At 36.1% G+C, this 15,375-nt stretch overlaps 1 protein-coding gene across 1 annotated transcript; it reads right to left on the bottom strand.

Moving 5' to 3' along the window:
* Positions 1 to 2,392: 2,392 nt before the first annotated feature.
* On the bottom strand, positions 2,393 to 13,708 carry GOPC (golgi-associated PDZ and coiled-coil motif containing; the record flags this gene model as incomplete). The annotated part of the gene is made up of 8 exons (XM_010285340.1): positions 2,393 to 2,976; positions 3,502 to 3,682; positions 4,252 to 4,416; positions 5,095 to 5,190; positions 6,442 to 6,607; positions 6,883 to 7,058; positions 10,751 to 10,774; positions 13,544 to 13,708. Coding segments are annotated over 8 exons (1,092 nt in total), but the record flags the coding sequence as incomplete, so codon positions are not given.
* Between the last annotated feature and the right edge of the window lie 1,667 nt (positions 13,709 to 15,375).

Below are 15,375 nucleotides of genomic sequence, written 5' to 3'. Positions count from 1 at the left end.
AGAGGAACTATCCACTTTAAAAAAAAAAAAAAAAATCACAAAATTCTCTTTAGAATATTATTTTATTTTTTAAAGTAAAAATATATATACACACAAGTAAACTGTTTTACACTTTAAAAAATAAAAATGAAGTCTGAATACTGACTTTCCTCGGAAATTCTTCCAAGTTTAATTCATTCAACCTCTGGGAATCAGCAGGACTGAGTCTTCCAGTTACTGACAAAGGGGAGAATACACATTTTGTCTATTGAATCTGGGAATCCCAACTTCCAAAATTTTCTCTGTTTAAGTATTAATCTTTAAGCATCTCAGTATGGCTACAATAAACCAGTATGTTAAATCAGCTGGTAGGAAGTACGGAGCACATGGAGACAGACTGTAGTATCTGTGCAAAATCCTCCCATTCAGGGCTTTCTAAACAAAGATTAGAAAAACTGCAGGGAAGGAAATCTGGTGATAATTTACAGCTACCTGATTTGTCTACTCCTGTCATTTTCCTCAACAATTGTTCCTTCTGTTGATCTCATATCAGTTAAAAATAAACAAGGTAAGAGCACAGAAAGGGTCCAGCAACTTCCAGAAGATGAAGAGCAGAGCATCATGAGGAAATGGTGGACAAGGAATGTTACAAAAGTAACTCTAGAAACATTCTCCCACTTCAGGCTAAAACTGATCAGAAGCATTAAGTGGAAAATAAGGTGTGCCAAGAAGTAAGGAAGAACGAATAAATTAAAAATTTCACCCTTCCCTCAAATAAAGGGAAACTGTACAGGCAAATTTAATGTCTTTTTAAAAAAGTTACTAGACTAGTTGGACGAGCCTCATTTCTTACAACTGCAGCAAGATTTCATACAGCGATGACTTTCAAAGACAAGATGATCACTACCTGGCTTTGAACTATCCTTTCTGACAGAGAGGAGAGGCCACAGACCGTTTCAGAGTGCACTCTGCTTGAGTAACTGTGGGAAAAAACCACAAATCACGATGCAAAGTTATGGCAGTGGATTCATCTGCTAACACGCAGCCCACATGTCCTCAAGCTTCTGAAGCTTCAGAAAAAGAAACATGCCTGGGGATCTGTTTCTTCTTCACACAGCTTTATTTTTAAATACTAGTTTCTGTTTGGTGAAAACTGTGCAGCTTTGACTATTTTAAAAACCTTCAACAGTATGCTGTATGACAAAGGTTATTATAAAAAATTAACCAAATAATGTTCTTCCACTGAGTAAGTGGAACTCATGCGCGCACGCACACACACACAAAACAATCATGTAAATAGCAAAGTTAAGGGATTTATAAATAGCAAAATCTTTGAATAAAGTATATACATTTTTAGGCTTTTTCTATAAACATATATATAGTACTCCTAAGAGAGACAAAGTAACTGTGTTCTACATCACAATTTAGAACATAAGATTAGTTGATGTTACTCTAAAGGCCTTTAAGGTTTTTTTTCTTATGTATGTACATCAGACACAGTAAAGATGTCTTTTCACATTAGTTCCTCTCTCAATGTACAAAATCTTATCTTTTCACATTACAGTGCAACAGCCTGCAGAGCAGCGAACAGGAAAGCCGGCATTGCATGCTGAAATAATAAACGCGATTACAATGTAGAGCTTGCATGTGTAGAGCGCTGCACTTCACCACAAGATCTACAAATGGAGTATGAGAAACTGGCCAAGAAACCATCCTCAACATTCCCATTTGCAGCCATGCCGTGGGCCTTTAGATGTACACCAGTTAAAAGCTATTTTTAGATACACTGCTCTTACAAAAGGAGTGACATTTTGTTTCAACAGTAAGACAATTATAGGTTAATGCAACTACCATAACATAACACAGATAGGGCCAGACACTCTGTGATTCTGAGCACCTCCTGTAAGGTACTGTGCACTCAACTTTCACTTCTTTAATGATTATTTTAATGTGAAATGAACATGTTCAGTACCCATCAAAAGCACTCAGCATTTCACAAGGTCAAGCTAATGATGACCAACTCAAACCACTCCGCATTAGCGGTAACCGTATCCATTCACAAATGAACACTAAATTGATGATGCTCAAAAAAAAAAAAACACACAACCAAAGAGCCCACATAATTGTGAGTATTTTTAAAACTAATTTTGCTTTTAAAACCCCATAATACTCTGTTTAAATACTTTTGGAGCAAGTTTCAAATGGAACAACTGGCAGTGAATTCACTGAAACAATGCCAAAAATCTCACTCATAAAATGATCATGGGCTGAAGGATCACGATTAGCAAGTGCTCCACTGTCCCATTTAGGTTTTGATGGTCTTTACTCAAATAAAAGCTCTGTTTTTTACTATTCGGGGGGGGGGGGGGAAGCTTTCTTTTAAAAATTATGGTTCAAAAATCCAAAGCACAAAAAAACTCATGGACGCAATGGTAGAATTCCCCCCCTCATCCTTCTAGAGTTAAAGCTTGTTTCACACCAAACTGAAGATCAGTTGTCCCTTTAAAACATCAAAGGGTCAAAATGAAGCTGTCCACATCTTATTCTATTTCCTTGGGGACATCAATGAGATTAAAAGTTGAATGTAATGAGGTTATCCTTTTTAGAAATCCCATGCTTTGGTGCTTATTATTAAAATTCATTTCACATGCCATGTGTTAGATAACTACTGTGTGTCACGCAAAAGACAGTTTTCCACATTTAGAATTGCTCACAGTGAAGCCCTGAGGTAACCGCCTTTTTTCCAGGCAACAATAATACAGTTCCCTTTGACATTTAATCATCCTTTTACAACCTACACTAGTGTATGCAACTTGGAGCAGTCAATATTGATTATCAATTGTTCCCAAAGACAGGATCTGTCCAGTTTTTTTTGTTTTTAGGATAAAGACTCAGCAGAATGGGCTAATTTGGGTGCAGTGTCTTCTAATGGAGCTTCAACTGAATTCCCCAGGTCACCATTTTCATGTCCATCAATACTTGGCTTCTTATCGAACACTGAAAGTTAAAAAGAAAATTTGTTTAAGGAAGAGAAGCAATCTTGGGAAGGACAGATCAGTGAGCCTTATTTCAGAAACTGTAAAGTGTGCTGAAATGACTACTAAAATAAGAGCTAATAGGGTTTTAGCAGAACACAGTATGGCAGGAAAACAGGAACTGTTTCTACACCTCTCTGATCTAAATATCTTGTTGGCTTCTTCAAATACCTAAAGTGTTAAGGGGAATTAACTACTCCTAGACCAGAGTCAGGAAAAGGTAAGAATAAATTTGAATTTCAACCTTTGGGAAAAGGCAATCACCCAAAAAACCCCCACAAATTAATTCAGTTAATTCAGTTGTATCTAAGTAAACCAAGCCAATAAGTGAGGGACCAACCAAAAGAGCCAACAGCCTACTAGTAGGTTAGTTGAATTAATAGTAGATTAATTTGACAATGAACATAAAAACAGTGTTTTCCAGAAATTGGTTTGCATATCGAGACTTCAGAATTAAACTGCACGTAAGACATTTTAGAAGGCATACCTTGTGAGGGTTTGACATCCACATTTGCATCTTTCCTATTAGAACTTGAATTTGCACCTTCTTCCAATTCATCAAGATATAAACGATAACGGTGTCCACTCTCGTCCTCATATTCTACATTTTCATCATCCGAATCAACTTCTGGAGCAACATACACTACTTCAAATTCAATCTCACCTCTCTAAAATGCAATGAAAATTACAAATTTACTTACTACTGCACAGCTATGCAACAGGATTACAGAGATGAGCTAGGTTACTAAAACAAATACATTTTACTGTTATAAACACTTTTACAGTTATGTTGAATGAACTCTAATGAGTAAGTTTTCCAATAAATTAAGTGCACCTGTTAACTGTCCAAAAATGGCGAGGCAAGGCAGGAAGAAGATTCTAGAGAACAAAGTACAGGAGAAACATTGCTTCGCTGGAGCTGTCCAGTCATAAAAGAATAAAACATATGTCACTAAGTAATTATTTCTGTGGGGCAATATAACAAGCTGATGTCTATCAGCCTTACTGAAGCATCATTAGCCAATCCATGGGTCTAACCGAACCAGTGCTGACCCACCATTTTTCTCCTTAAATTCCAAGACACAGGAGGATTAAGTGTAAGATGAATCAGCTTCAGGAATCACTGCAGCTTAGCATAACACTGTGCTTAACAGAGAACATTAAAATTCAAGGTAATTCAATAGGCGGAACAAAGGAAGCACCTAGATGTGCCTGTGAATAACACATCCCAACTGACCTGTTGGGAAAGAATAGTTACAGCTTCTTTATGTTTGGCATCTCTTAGATTAACTCCATTTACTGCCAGAATAGCATCACCAACATGCAGTCCTCCGCATCGATCAGCAGGTTGTCCAGGATGGATTTCAGAGATCAGTATTGGGACACCATGCTCCTTCCCACCCTATTAAAAAAAACCAGAAAGTAGATTTTAATTAACTGAGATATCCATTAGCGTAAAATCAACATCCTGGTAGTTGCGCTTAAAGTGTTAATTTTGACTTTTATTATATAAAATTAGAAAGCATGCTTCAGACAAAAGAATGCTTAAGAAGAACGCATGAGATGCTTCCCTTAATTCTACTCGCCACAAAAGAATGGACAAATTTCAAGTATATACTCAGAGTCAAAGGAGACAATTCTGAATAACAATGATATTTAAGTGTAACAGTCAGAACTTTCAAAATTTGTTGTAAAAAGTTGATACAGCTTTTGTTAGGTGTGAGATGCCGATACATGGGAAAAAGTTACAACCACAACAGCTAAGCTTTGGAAGTTAGTTCTCAGATTGCTTCTGCTCTTCTACATACTTACCACACCTGAAATTCACCACTGGCTAATCTGATAAAGTGTCTATACCCTAAACCTAACTTGAAATCATAAGTTTTACATGAATAGCAATTATCTATTTCCTAATCTATCAAAATGAGCCTTCAAGTTCTATGACCATAGCTACGGATTTGCATATGGGTTTTTTTGCATGTTCTAACAATACGTTTACCAATCCACATATTTTACAGAAGTACAAATACAAATTAAAATTGTTGCTTCTGTGTCACGGAAAATAAATGCAAGTATTTACTGTGATTGAAATTCCTAGTCCTTCATGGTCTTCTTTAACCAGCAAAACTTTTCTGATTGGACCAACCCCTTGACTCTTCTTTAAGGCGTCAGGATCCTAGTTTGATAAAAAACAAACATAGCATAAATATAAATGTGTGAACCAAAAAGTGATGCATTTCTGCCTTTTTTTTTTTTTTTTTTAAATTGTGTACAGTCAGTATATCAGCAACAGTTTTAGACTAGCTCTCAGCAGGACAAACTTACAGTGCTCCTTTACAGACAGGGTATGAAATCAGAAAAGATTCCTCACCAGACACTCCTGATGAGAATAGTTATTTCAGTGCTGAGTGATGCACAACACAGAACTTAACTTCAAAAGAAGGAAATCAGCCTCATATGAAAAATATAAAGGGAATGAAAAATGTGAAGGAATGCTGATGATGGCTGAAAAGTTGTATGATGTAATAAACTGCAATTTAAAACTCACTATCGAAGATGATGTAATACATTCCCAAGGGACTGGTTGCTTGCTCAAGTTTATTTTTATTACAATAAAAACAAACCATACCCAAAAGCCATTCAACTCAAAACTAAAAGTGAGACTAAATAAATCAAAGTATTTTGCTTTTATGAAGCCACTGTTGCCATTATGCATACCCTTAAAATCCCACACACGGATATTTGTCCACCAATATTTTATATGCAATTAGCAACAATTAATAAGACCCATCTGACCAACTAAGTTATTTAGAATAGAACAAAGCAAAGCACTTCCCTGAAAATGTTTAGTTTTATGCACTGAACACTGGGGTGATTAACAGCTCATATGCCAAATTGGGTGAGTTCTACCAAGGCTACCCACAGTGAAATGGCTTTTAAAGGTTTTATTTTTAAAAGTACCTTTTGGAGGGTGGGGGCCAGAGGAGAAATCAATTATCTTACAGACTGTCAATTTATCTGGCCTTTTAAAAAATTATTAAAAATCTATTTCAGTGCGATCTAATCCTAAAATGTTATTTTTTTGTTTTTTGTAAATAAGTTAGCTCCACATTTTGAAAACCGGGTAACAAAATTATGCTGTTAAATCCGTATTTATACATACACATAGCAGAGGCTCAGTTTTCAAAAGGACTGAGTGTTCCTAGGTAAGGCAAAGGAATTGTATCATCTTTCATAGTCATTTATGGGGACATGCTATTTAGCATGAAACTGTCCTTCAGCATACAAAAGAATTATATATTTGGAAGTGACATTTCAAAGAACACAATATTGAAGTGAAAACAATCACAGAAGTTAAGAAATAACTGGTATATATTTTCCACAAATGCTGGAAATCATGGAGGAAAGGCTCATCTTTTCAACTTACATGTCCTGGTGGTGCATGCATTGGTCTTTTTAGATCATTCCGACCTCGACAAGCTCTAATAACGGTTTTGTGACGGTGAAGGTGTATTTCTGCTTCAAGCTGATTCCAAAGCTTGTCATGAGCAGGTCCTTTCATATCTCGGCCCAGTAACTGAATCTGCTGGACCCTACATAATGACAGAGAGAGTAAAAAACACCATGCTCTATTACAACTGAAAAATCAATGCATCGTACAACTCTCACACTTCACCTGGCTACACCACAGTCACGCAGCAACTAGTGCAAGTGCAAGAACTGTGGGGATTTTTGTTTCTTCCTTTTGTTCAATTAACTGCAAATGTGAGACTTAGTGTTAACTTTGGACCTGCCTCTGGGGACGCAAAGGAAGAACGCAACAACAAAAACAATCTCCAGTCCATGAACATGGATTGGCTTTACATACCTTCCAGCTAGTTCCTTGTCTAAATACTTGGCTGCCAATCTCGCTCCATAAACCTCAGCCTGAAGCACAGCTATGTGTCTACGAAGTGCTTCATTTTCCTTCCTCAGTAACTTCACCTCAGCTTCCAGCTGAGCTTCTTTCACTTTTTCTTTCTTGTTAGCTTCAAGTTCTCGCTCCTTTACAAAAAAAAAAGAAAAAAAATGTTGAGAAGTTTTATCAAAGTTAATACTGAAAGAGCACTTAACTGTTTCTACACACACAATCTGAAATTGCTCTCCTGCGTAAAAGACATGCATGCAGAAAAAAAAAAAAGCAAGCAGGCACTCTGTCACTGCAGTTAGCGGTTTGCACACCAATGTGTTCTCTCCATGTGGGGAGAGAAGACCTTGCATTCAACTTAGTGCTCCTGACATGATTTTTATCTAGCTTACAACTCTCCTTAGCACAAAATGCATATACTAGTTCAAAGTCCATGGATGAAAATTAGCAACGGTGCTCCTCCCTGCCACACAAAGGTGGCAAAACTTAAGTAGCCTGAATATCATCCTTACTTTTTCCTGTGTTCAAATGGGAGGTTCATACAAAGATTGAAAAGACTATTTTAAAACAAAAAAGTAACTACAAAACCACTACATATTTCTATGTGACAATATTCTTTATTTTAATATTATTTTTAATATGATGTCAAGGAAATGTTCTGTAAGTCTGTATGTCCTTAACATTACAATTATTTTCATGCAAACAACCAAGAAATGTCCAGCCAGGGACGTTTCCAAATTAGAGTCTGAAGACCACAAAAATAAAGCCAGAGATTCTACACATGAAGATGCCCACCCTGACAAACTTAAAAGAGAAATTAGTGCAAAATAGCTTTGTTAAAAACATACCAAAAACCCCACCAACCCCACCCAACTAAACCCATGCTTTAAGCAAGCTATCTCCCCCCCACCAAAAAAAGAAATTATGGAAATATAAACTACTCCCACAATGCTCCACCCCAACTGTACAGAAAATGCATAGTCATTACCTTTTCTAATAACCAGAGCACTGGAGTGAAACGAATTAGTATGCTCAGATTGCTATTCTACAAAATCTACTTCAAGAGCAGCATGTTTGATCACTTGTATGTTTTATATCTTGTTTTATATCTCTTTTACAGAGTGGGGAAAAAAAACCCACCACAAACCAGGAAAATAGTAGAGACGCAAGATCTATGACTGTTTCCTTTTAAAAATGGCTGTCAACTGAAATAGCAATAAAAACTAAGTTCACCACAATGCATTTCTGAAGACATTTAGAATACCTAAAAAACCTGTTCTTTGTCCTTGTACCAATTACATTGTTAAACAAATAAAACCAGGAAGCGCTACTAAAGCAGCAATAGGACAGAAACCAAATTTAACAGAACTGGCAAGACAAATCTGTTATCAGTTTGTGAATATGCTTATTCACTATTCCAAGCCTGGATGTAAAACCATGAATATGGTCGCTATTACCACATTTGAGAAATTAAGCAAGGTTGGTTATTCCAAAGAGAGGTATTTTCACAACAGGTGTATGTAAGCATTTATATCTATTTGCCAGAAAGTCAGCTCTGAATTTGATGGACTCTGCGATCTCCCTCATCTGTTAAATGCTTGTATCGTGTTAGAAGAATAGAGCACATTACACATATGTACATGTTGGCCAAGAACTGCCTAGCATACTCCTCAGGAGGAGGGCACAAAGATTGCTTGAAATTGCTGGCATTTCACTTCCTGCAATTCCCATATTGACCCAGTTTCAGATCAGGCATGTTAGAAAACGTGTCACACAAAGACACTTCTGGCCTCTGGCCTTCTGGTTGGGGGCAGTCTTGTGACATGACTCTTCAACAAATCTCTTTCTGAACTGCAAGGTCACTCCTAAGCCAAGAATTTTGACTAATCTGCATTTCAAGAATAGGAGTTTCTAAAAATTATGCCAATTCTCTTTATTATTATGATGGTCTTGGCTATTTTAATGCACATCTACTGTCAGTCGCCAAAGGCCAATTAGAAGAATTCAAGTGCCAACACTCTGTGTTGCCTCTTCCACACACTTTTGCTGTAAGAGGGTCACAGTTCAGACATAACACTCATGTTAGAGTAGCTGGAGAGTCTGAATACAGGTACAGTGTTCCTGTGACACTTATGTTAGCTATGTACCTATCACAAATGCTGCATCAAGGTGCTCTAAATAGTACAGGCCCCCTGCTTGTGTATGTACTCATTTGTAGAACATCTTTTATTTCATAACTATAAAAAGACAAAGACTAGAATTCAAGACAGACATGAAGGTACATTATTCACACCCAAACTTCCATTTTTTTCCTCATTGGATATTTTTAGGTTTTATTTACTGAAGAAAAAGTCATAAACTAAAAATTAACAATAATAGTAATAATCATCATCATCATCATCATCATCATCATCATCATGATAAGTTAGAATATACCAGTCCTGCTTTCTATTCAGAAAAAAACAGAGATGCATGAGTTCCTCGATGTATCTGAAATATAACCTGGGAGAAGAATTCCAACCTCCCCCAGAAAACTGGATTGCTGAAGTGATCCAAGATATCTGATTAAACTAGCAAATTTCATATAGCAGACTTTACTGTATTTATACAGTCAGCTTAAAAACTCTCATCAAGACTGAAATTTTCCATTGATCTTCTCTGAATTTGGTTTGTCATTTAAACTACATTTAAACAAAAAGTCAAATGTTACATGCCTAAGTGGAATCACTTTTAGTCATGCATTTTAAATGTTATACCTAAAACACGAGGAACAATGTAATCCCATATAATTGTCTTCTTTGTATTCTCTCCATTAGTTCTATTAGTCTCTATTGTTCTGTGACTGGGGTGGAAAATTACACCCAGAAGCTATTTTCCTCTGGACTGGCTCCAACTGATCACCACATGAATTAAAAAAATCAAAAGGTTTGCAATACTGAAAGAACATGTCTTGTTTTGAATGTCGAGAGGTATAACAAAAGTCTCAAAAATGTTTAAAAAGTTGAGGAAGTTACAGAATAGTTTCATGCTTTCTAGTTTTCATAGTACTGCATAGGTTCTGCAAAATAATAACAACAACAACAACGTATTTTCTGTTGATGATATTAAAAAAAACCCAAAACAACCAAAACCCAGAAATACAACTGCCATGTTGAAGATCAAAGCTTACCGTTATCAGCTATCCCGTGGCTTTTCAAAGAGCAAATACTGAGTAATGATAATGAGGTATATAACATAATAAAAGTGGAAAAGCTGTTTAAAAACCTTTCAAGTTTATCACCATGAAAGACCAAAAGATAAAAGTTAACTTTGCTTCACTTTTTTTTCTTATTTGTGTATTATGTTTATATGCTTCAGGCTGTTATACAAGCCAGTAAATCATATTAAATCATGCTCATGAAAAGAACTGAGGAAAGAGAAAACAAGGAAAAGTTGGCAGGATTTTTTTTAAAAAAATACCACCTAGAATACTTCATATTACATTGATAGATGTGTACAATGTTTGTGCTTTAGAAATTGTATAACACCTCAACATTTTTTGAGATACTGCCAGAACAATCTTTCAGAATGTCAAGTTGCCAGGTATCACTCCAAATTAGCTGTAACAATAATAAATAAAACACATACAGACTTAAGAAAGAGGGCACCAAAACTCAAAAAGAAAAACTAAAATGCAAAGAAAATTATTTACACAGCATCTTGCCAACTGACAGGAAGAAGGAAAAAGCCAGATCTGTTTTGCCAGTTTCTGAGGCCAACATATATGTAAGTTGTTGCACAAAACAAAAGCACTGCATAAACATATAAAAAAGGCAATCAGCATACTTACCATTTCATCCACAGAAAGGACAGACTTAAGACAGAAGAAAAAAGTTCCACAATTAGAAAAACAGGCAATAGGAATTTCAAGGAAATGCAACACCATAAATGACTTACTCCAAAAGAAATTTACCAGCAGATTGTTTATTTTATTAGAAGGCATGAAGAACAAGCACATTGCTATAATTGTACCTAGTAGCAATTTTGGCATTTTGCAGTGAAAGTTTTAAAAAATCTTATTAAAAATTTTAAATGTATTTTAGGATTGAAAACAGTACTTTCTCCTAAAATACCAAAGAATCTTTATAAAGAATAGCAAGGTAATGTGAAATGCATGAAAGTAGTTTTGAAAGTATCATAGAAAATACATTGTTATGTAACATCTGTTATACAGATAACAGATTTTTTCCTTTCAGACAGAGTAACAAAATATATATTACAGGATAGACATAAGGCACAGGGAGAAGTAGCAAAAAAAGATACATAAACTGCAAAACTCCAGAAAAAAAAATTCAACTAGGCAACTTCATACCCTTACAAAGAAACAGTTGTTGTGCATGGACTAAGCAGATACACCACTCCTAAAAAGGGATTTGGCCTAAACTACATGGTATTATCAATTGCTTAGCAATCTGAAATATTTAAAAAAGGTCTCAGTTCACCACTATGTGCAATTTTACAGTTTCTAGAGTATACATTTATGCTAAGAGTCCACATACAGAAGAAGAGTGGCTGATGTTAACAAAGAAAGCAGAAAGTTAACTAGAACAGAACTTTATTTCCCCATTGCTTATTCTGTTGACATAGTCCTTCTTTGACCTCAGAGGTTTTCTGAATGCCTGAAGGTCAGCACAACAGTATTTGTTTACCTAAAACTCAGCCTTCCCATTTTATTGTCATTTAAGCAGCCTCAGTTTTGCCTGTTCAAGCTTCCCAGACCTAGCTTTTTGTAGCTGAGCTCTCTCCACTAAAACTATGAAATCCTTAAAGGCAAAGTAAAGCAAACTCAATAGATTAGCCCTGATGTTTATAAAAAAGAACTAACTACAACATGGAATTAAGGAGAGAATATCAGTCTAGGCTGCTAATAAAATTCAATTTCAACACAGATAAAAACTGAAACAAGGCAAGTAAAATCTATTTATTGTTACCTGTGGGAGAAAGACTGCTGTCAATAACATGGAGATTTAATATATCTTTAGAAATTGTTTATAACAAGGTAAGGAGAAACAAAAAGGTTAAAAGTATTACTCTCTATATCGCTTAGAAGTTAAGCCTCACTAATAAAATAGAGGGACCAAAATCACCCACAGTGATGTGTTGGCTTAAAATTTCTGCATGTAAATCTGCAGCCTACTTACAAACACTTACAAAACGCTGGTGATATTTAACTAATGCTTATTTACAGAGCCATAAAAATTATTAAGAGCTCTAAAGAAACTTCATCGTGCTTAAGATATAATTCAATGCAGAATAAATTATGCACAGACAATCTGGAAAATGTTACTTGTATTGAATATGCAACTATGTAGACCTGGGAACATAGCTCTAATTCAATTACAGCTTTTGGATCTGAAACAGGAAGAGTTTGGGTTACTCCTGTTATTCAGTAATTAGCCTAGTTAGCCTTTGAGCCTTATAGTCTATTACTGTGGGGTTTTATACATTAATTAACAGGACAAAATAGCAGAGGAGACCCATCTAATGTTCCACATATGCTGGGCCTAGGTATTTGCAACCAACCTGTGAAGCAATTTTAAAAACAGCCAGAGCGCTACACTTTGTGTTTCCTAGCTGTTGAAATAAATCAATCTATACAACATTAATTTTCTAATTTACAAAGTGTTATATTACAGCCTGAATCAGTGCTGTGGCTAGTAACAAGGCAAGCTACACTGTGGTTATCGGTCAATGCCAACTAATCGCACAGATTAATTGTTAACTTTTGGTGGGCTTTGTAAAGGTCTAAGTATCTAAAAACATATCATACGAAACAATCAGTGGTTTATCGAGTTCTTTTACGACAGTCTACTGCACGTAGCAATGGATAGCACCGTAGATGCATCAGCAGCATTCTTAAAGAGAAAGAATGACAATAGAGAGAGGACAGTGATGCCATCTACCCTCTCTCTGTATGGCAAAACAATCCCATTCTTACTCTTACGAGAGTGTAACTACAATAAAAACAACAAACTTACCTCATTTTAGGCTTTTTTAAGATATGTGAAGATTTGGCTGTATTTGTATATTGGAAGCTATTATCTTTTGCAACTTCTGTCTCCGGAAAAGCTTTACAAACCACCAAAATATTTTCTTACTTTAAGAAACCACTGAAAAATGGTTTATGTAAAAACAACTTCTTTAAATTCGTATTCATTATTCTTATGTTACTTATGTTATTTTTAATGGTTGCTAACAACTAACCGTAAATGTTATTTTAAAAAGTTAACTCTCCCTAACATTTTTAATGTGAAAATTTGTAACAAGCTTATTCGCACCTTCCAAGGAAGAACTTCAGCCAAGAGAGGGAAAAGTATAATATTTATAGAATCATAGAATAGTTTGGGTTGGAAGGACCTTTAAACACCATCTAGTCCAACCCCCCTGCAATGAGCAGGGACATCTTCAACTAGATCAGGTTGCTCAGAGCGCCGTCCAACCTGACCTTGACTGTTTCCAGGGATGGGGCATCTACCACCTCTCTGAGCAACCTGTGCCAGTGTTTCACCACCCTCACTGTGAAAAATTTCTTCCTGACTTATAGTCTAAATCTATAATCCTCTATTCAAGCCACTATACTCACCAGTTTTGCCTTAATAGCCCCAGAATCACCACTCTGACCAGTTTTGGCATGTAGCTGAAGTTGAACAGCATGGAGTTGCAAAAGCTGATCATGCACTTCCTTTTCCAATACTGCTTTCTCGGCCTGCGTTTCTGTCAGTTCAGACTTCAGATCAACTAACTGTGCCTGTGAAAATATAATCCATCATAGTAATTAGAGCAATCATTAAATGGGGTCATCAGAACTGTGATACATAGGTACAACATTTGCTGGCACATACATGCTACACACGGTGTAAAACAAGTAACAAGTACAAGCTGTTACAAGTTCCTCTGTAGCCCAAATTAAGCACTGGATCATTTGTATGCTTTTCTCCCCAACTGCCACAAAATTAATTTATCCACAGACCCAGCTTCAAACAACCATACTGCCAAAAATAACAATAGCTGAGTTTTTCCTCATGCACACAATGGGATGCTGATAACGACCCCAAAACAGGGTGATGGCATTATACCTATGTAGGACTTACAACCATGGCAATGTAAACACAACTTAAAACATTAAAATTATTACATCTATTAAAAAAAATTTATCAAAGTAAACCAACAATTATTAATGCAATGCTGGAATCAAGTAACCCAATTCACAGTACTATCAGCAGCTTAATTGAAATAGTAAATGAGGTGGGCAAACCAGAAGTCACGAATTAACATGCCCCTAAAATGTAATTGCAGAAAACGATGAATAGTTATTAACTCTTTAAAAAGGGGTTTTGGAACATTTTAAATACAGTTTACATATGGTGTTTATATTTGGAATAAAAGAACAAGTTCTAACATGTTTACCAGGTTACTTGTTATCCTTAAGTTCAAGTAGCTTTTTGTAAGATAATCTACATTTATATAAGCTCTAAAGCTACTATTTACCCAAAAAAACCCCACAGAAGATGGTCTCAGAAGATTTTTAGGTCAATTCCCAGAGTGTATTTTTGCTTCCAAAGATTTGGAATGAGAAAGCAAAATTAAAAAAAAAAACCCTCTCATATTAAAGCAGGGTCTTAGATATTTTAAAACCATTATAACTAACATTCAAATTCACAATGAATATCAAGTTGGAAGCCAACACTCATCCCATTCAACTATGTAAATCACTGCTTTAAAATATCTGTCTCCATTGGAAAAAAAAAAAAAAAACAAAGCAGAGAGGATTTGACTCTCAGTGGGGAGTATAGTTACTGGGTCTAACTTCCAGAACATAATTTAGATGGACAGTCTCCTTAAGCTTCCAGCATGATTACCAGAAATAAGTAGGCTCTTCCAGAGGTGATTCAGAGCACCTACTCAGAATGTAATTTGATGAGATGGGTCAAGCCAATCTCTACCTTGCTGCTGCCAAGAAGAATGATCTCCCTTCTTGCCCCTCGGCTATGCCCCCTTGCCCCACATGTCCAGGACAGGAGGGTGGGACACGGCCTGCCCATGAGCTCTACTGATGTCAGACTGGACTCCCCAGAGGAGAATCACCTCTCTCCGTCTGCTTAGATGGAGCTTCAACAGATTAGGTTAGCATTTACCTTTTGTCAAGGAATGGGGCTGCATGCATTTCCAACTGCCAGAGTGACACAACACTTGTCATAATAATCTGTAAACCCTCACAGAACTCTAAAGCAGAAATTGCTTTCTACAGTAAGATGATATTTAAAATATTATAAAGCCATATAATTTTAGAGAAACTATTTGAGACAAGCCAGCATGGCTTTACCAAGGGCAAGTCCTGCCTGATCAACCTAGTGGCCTTCCATGATGGAGTGACCACAACAGTGGACAAGGGAAGAGCTACTGATGTCGTCTATC

Source organism: Phaethon lepturus, unplaced genomic scaffold, assembly GCF_000687285.1.
Source record: "Phaethon lepturus isolate BGI_N335 unplaced genomic scaffold, ASM68728v1 scaffold6994, whole genome shotgun sequence".
Classification (NCBI taxonomy): Eukaryota; Metazoa; Chordata; class Aves; order Phaethontiformes; family Phaethontidae; genus Phaethon; species Phaethon lepturus.
Note: the sequence above shows the minus strand (reverse complement) of the source record. Positions and strands in the feature narration are given on the sequence as shown.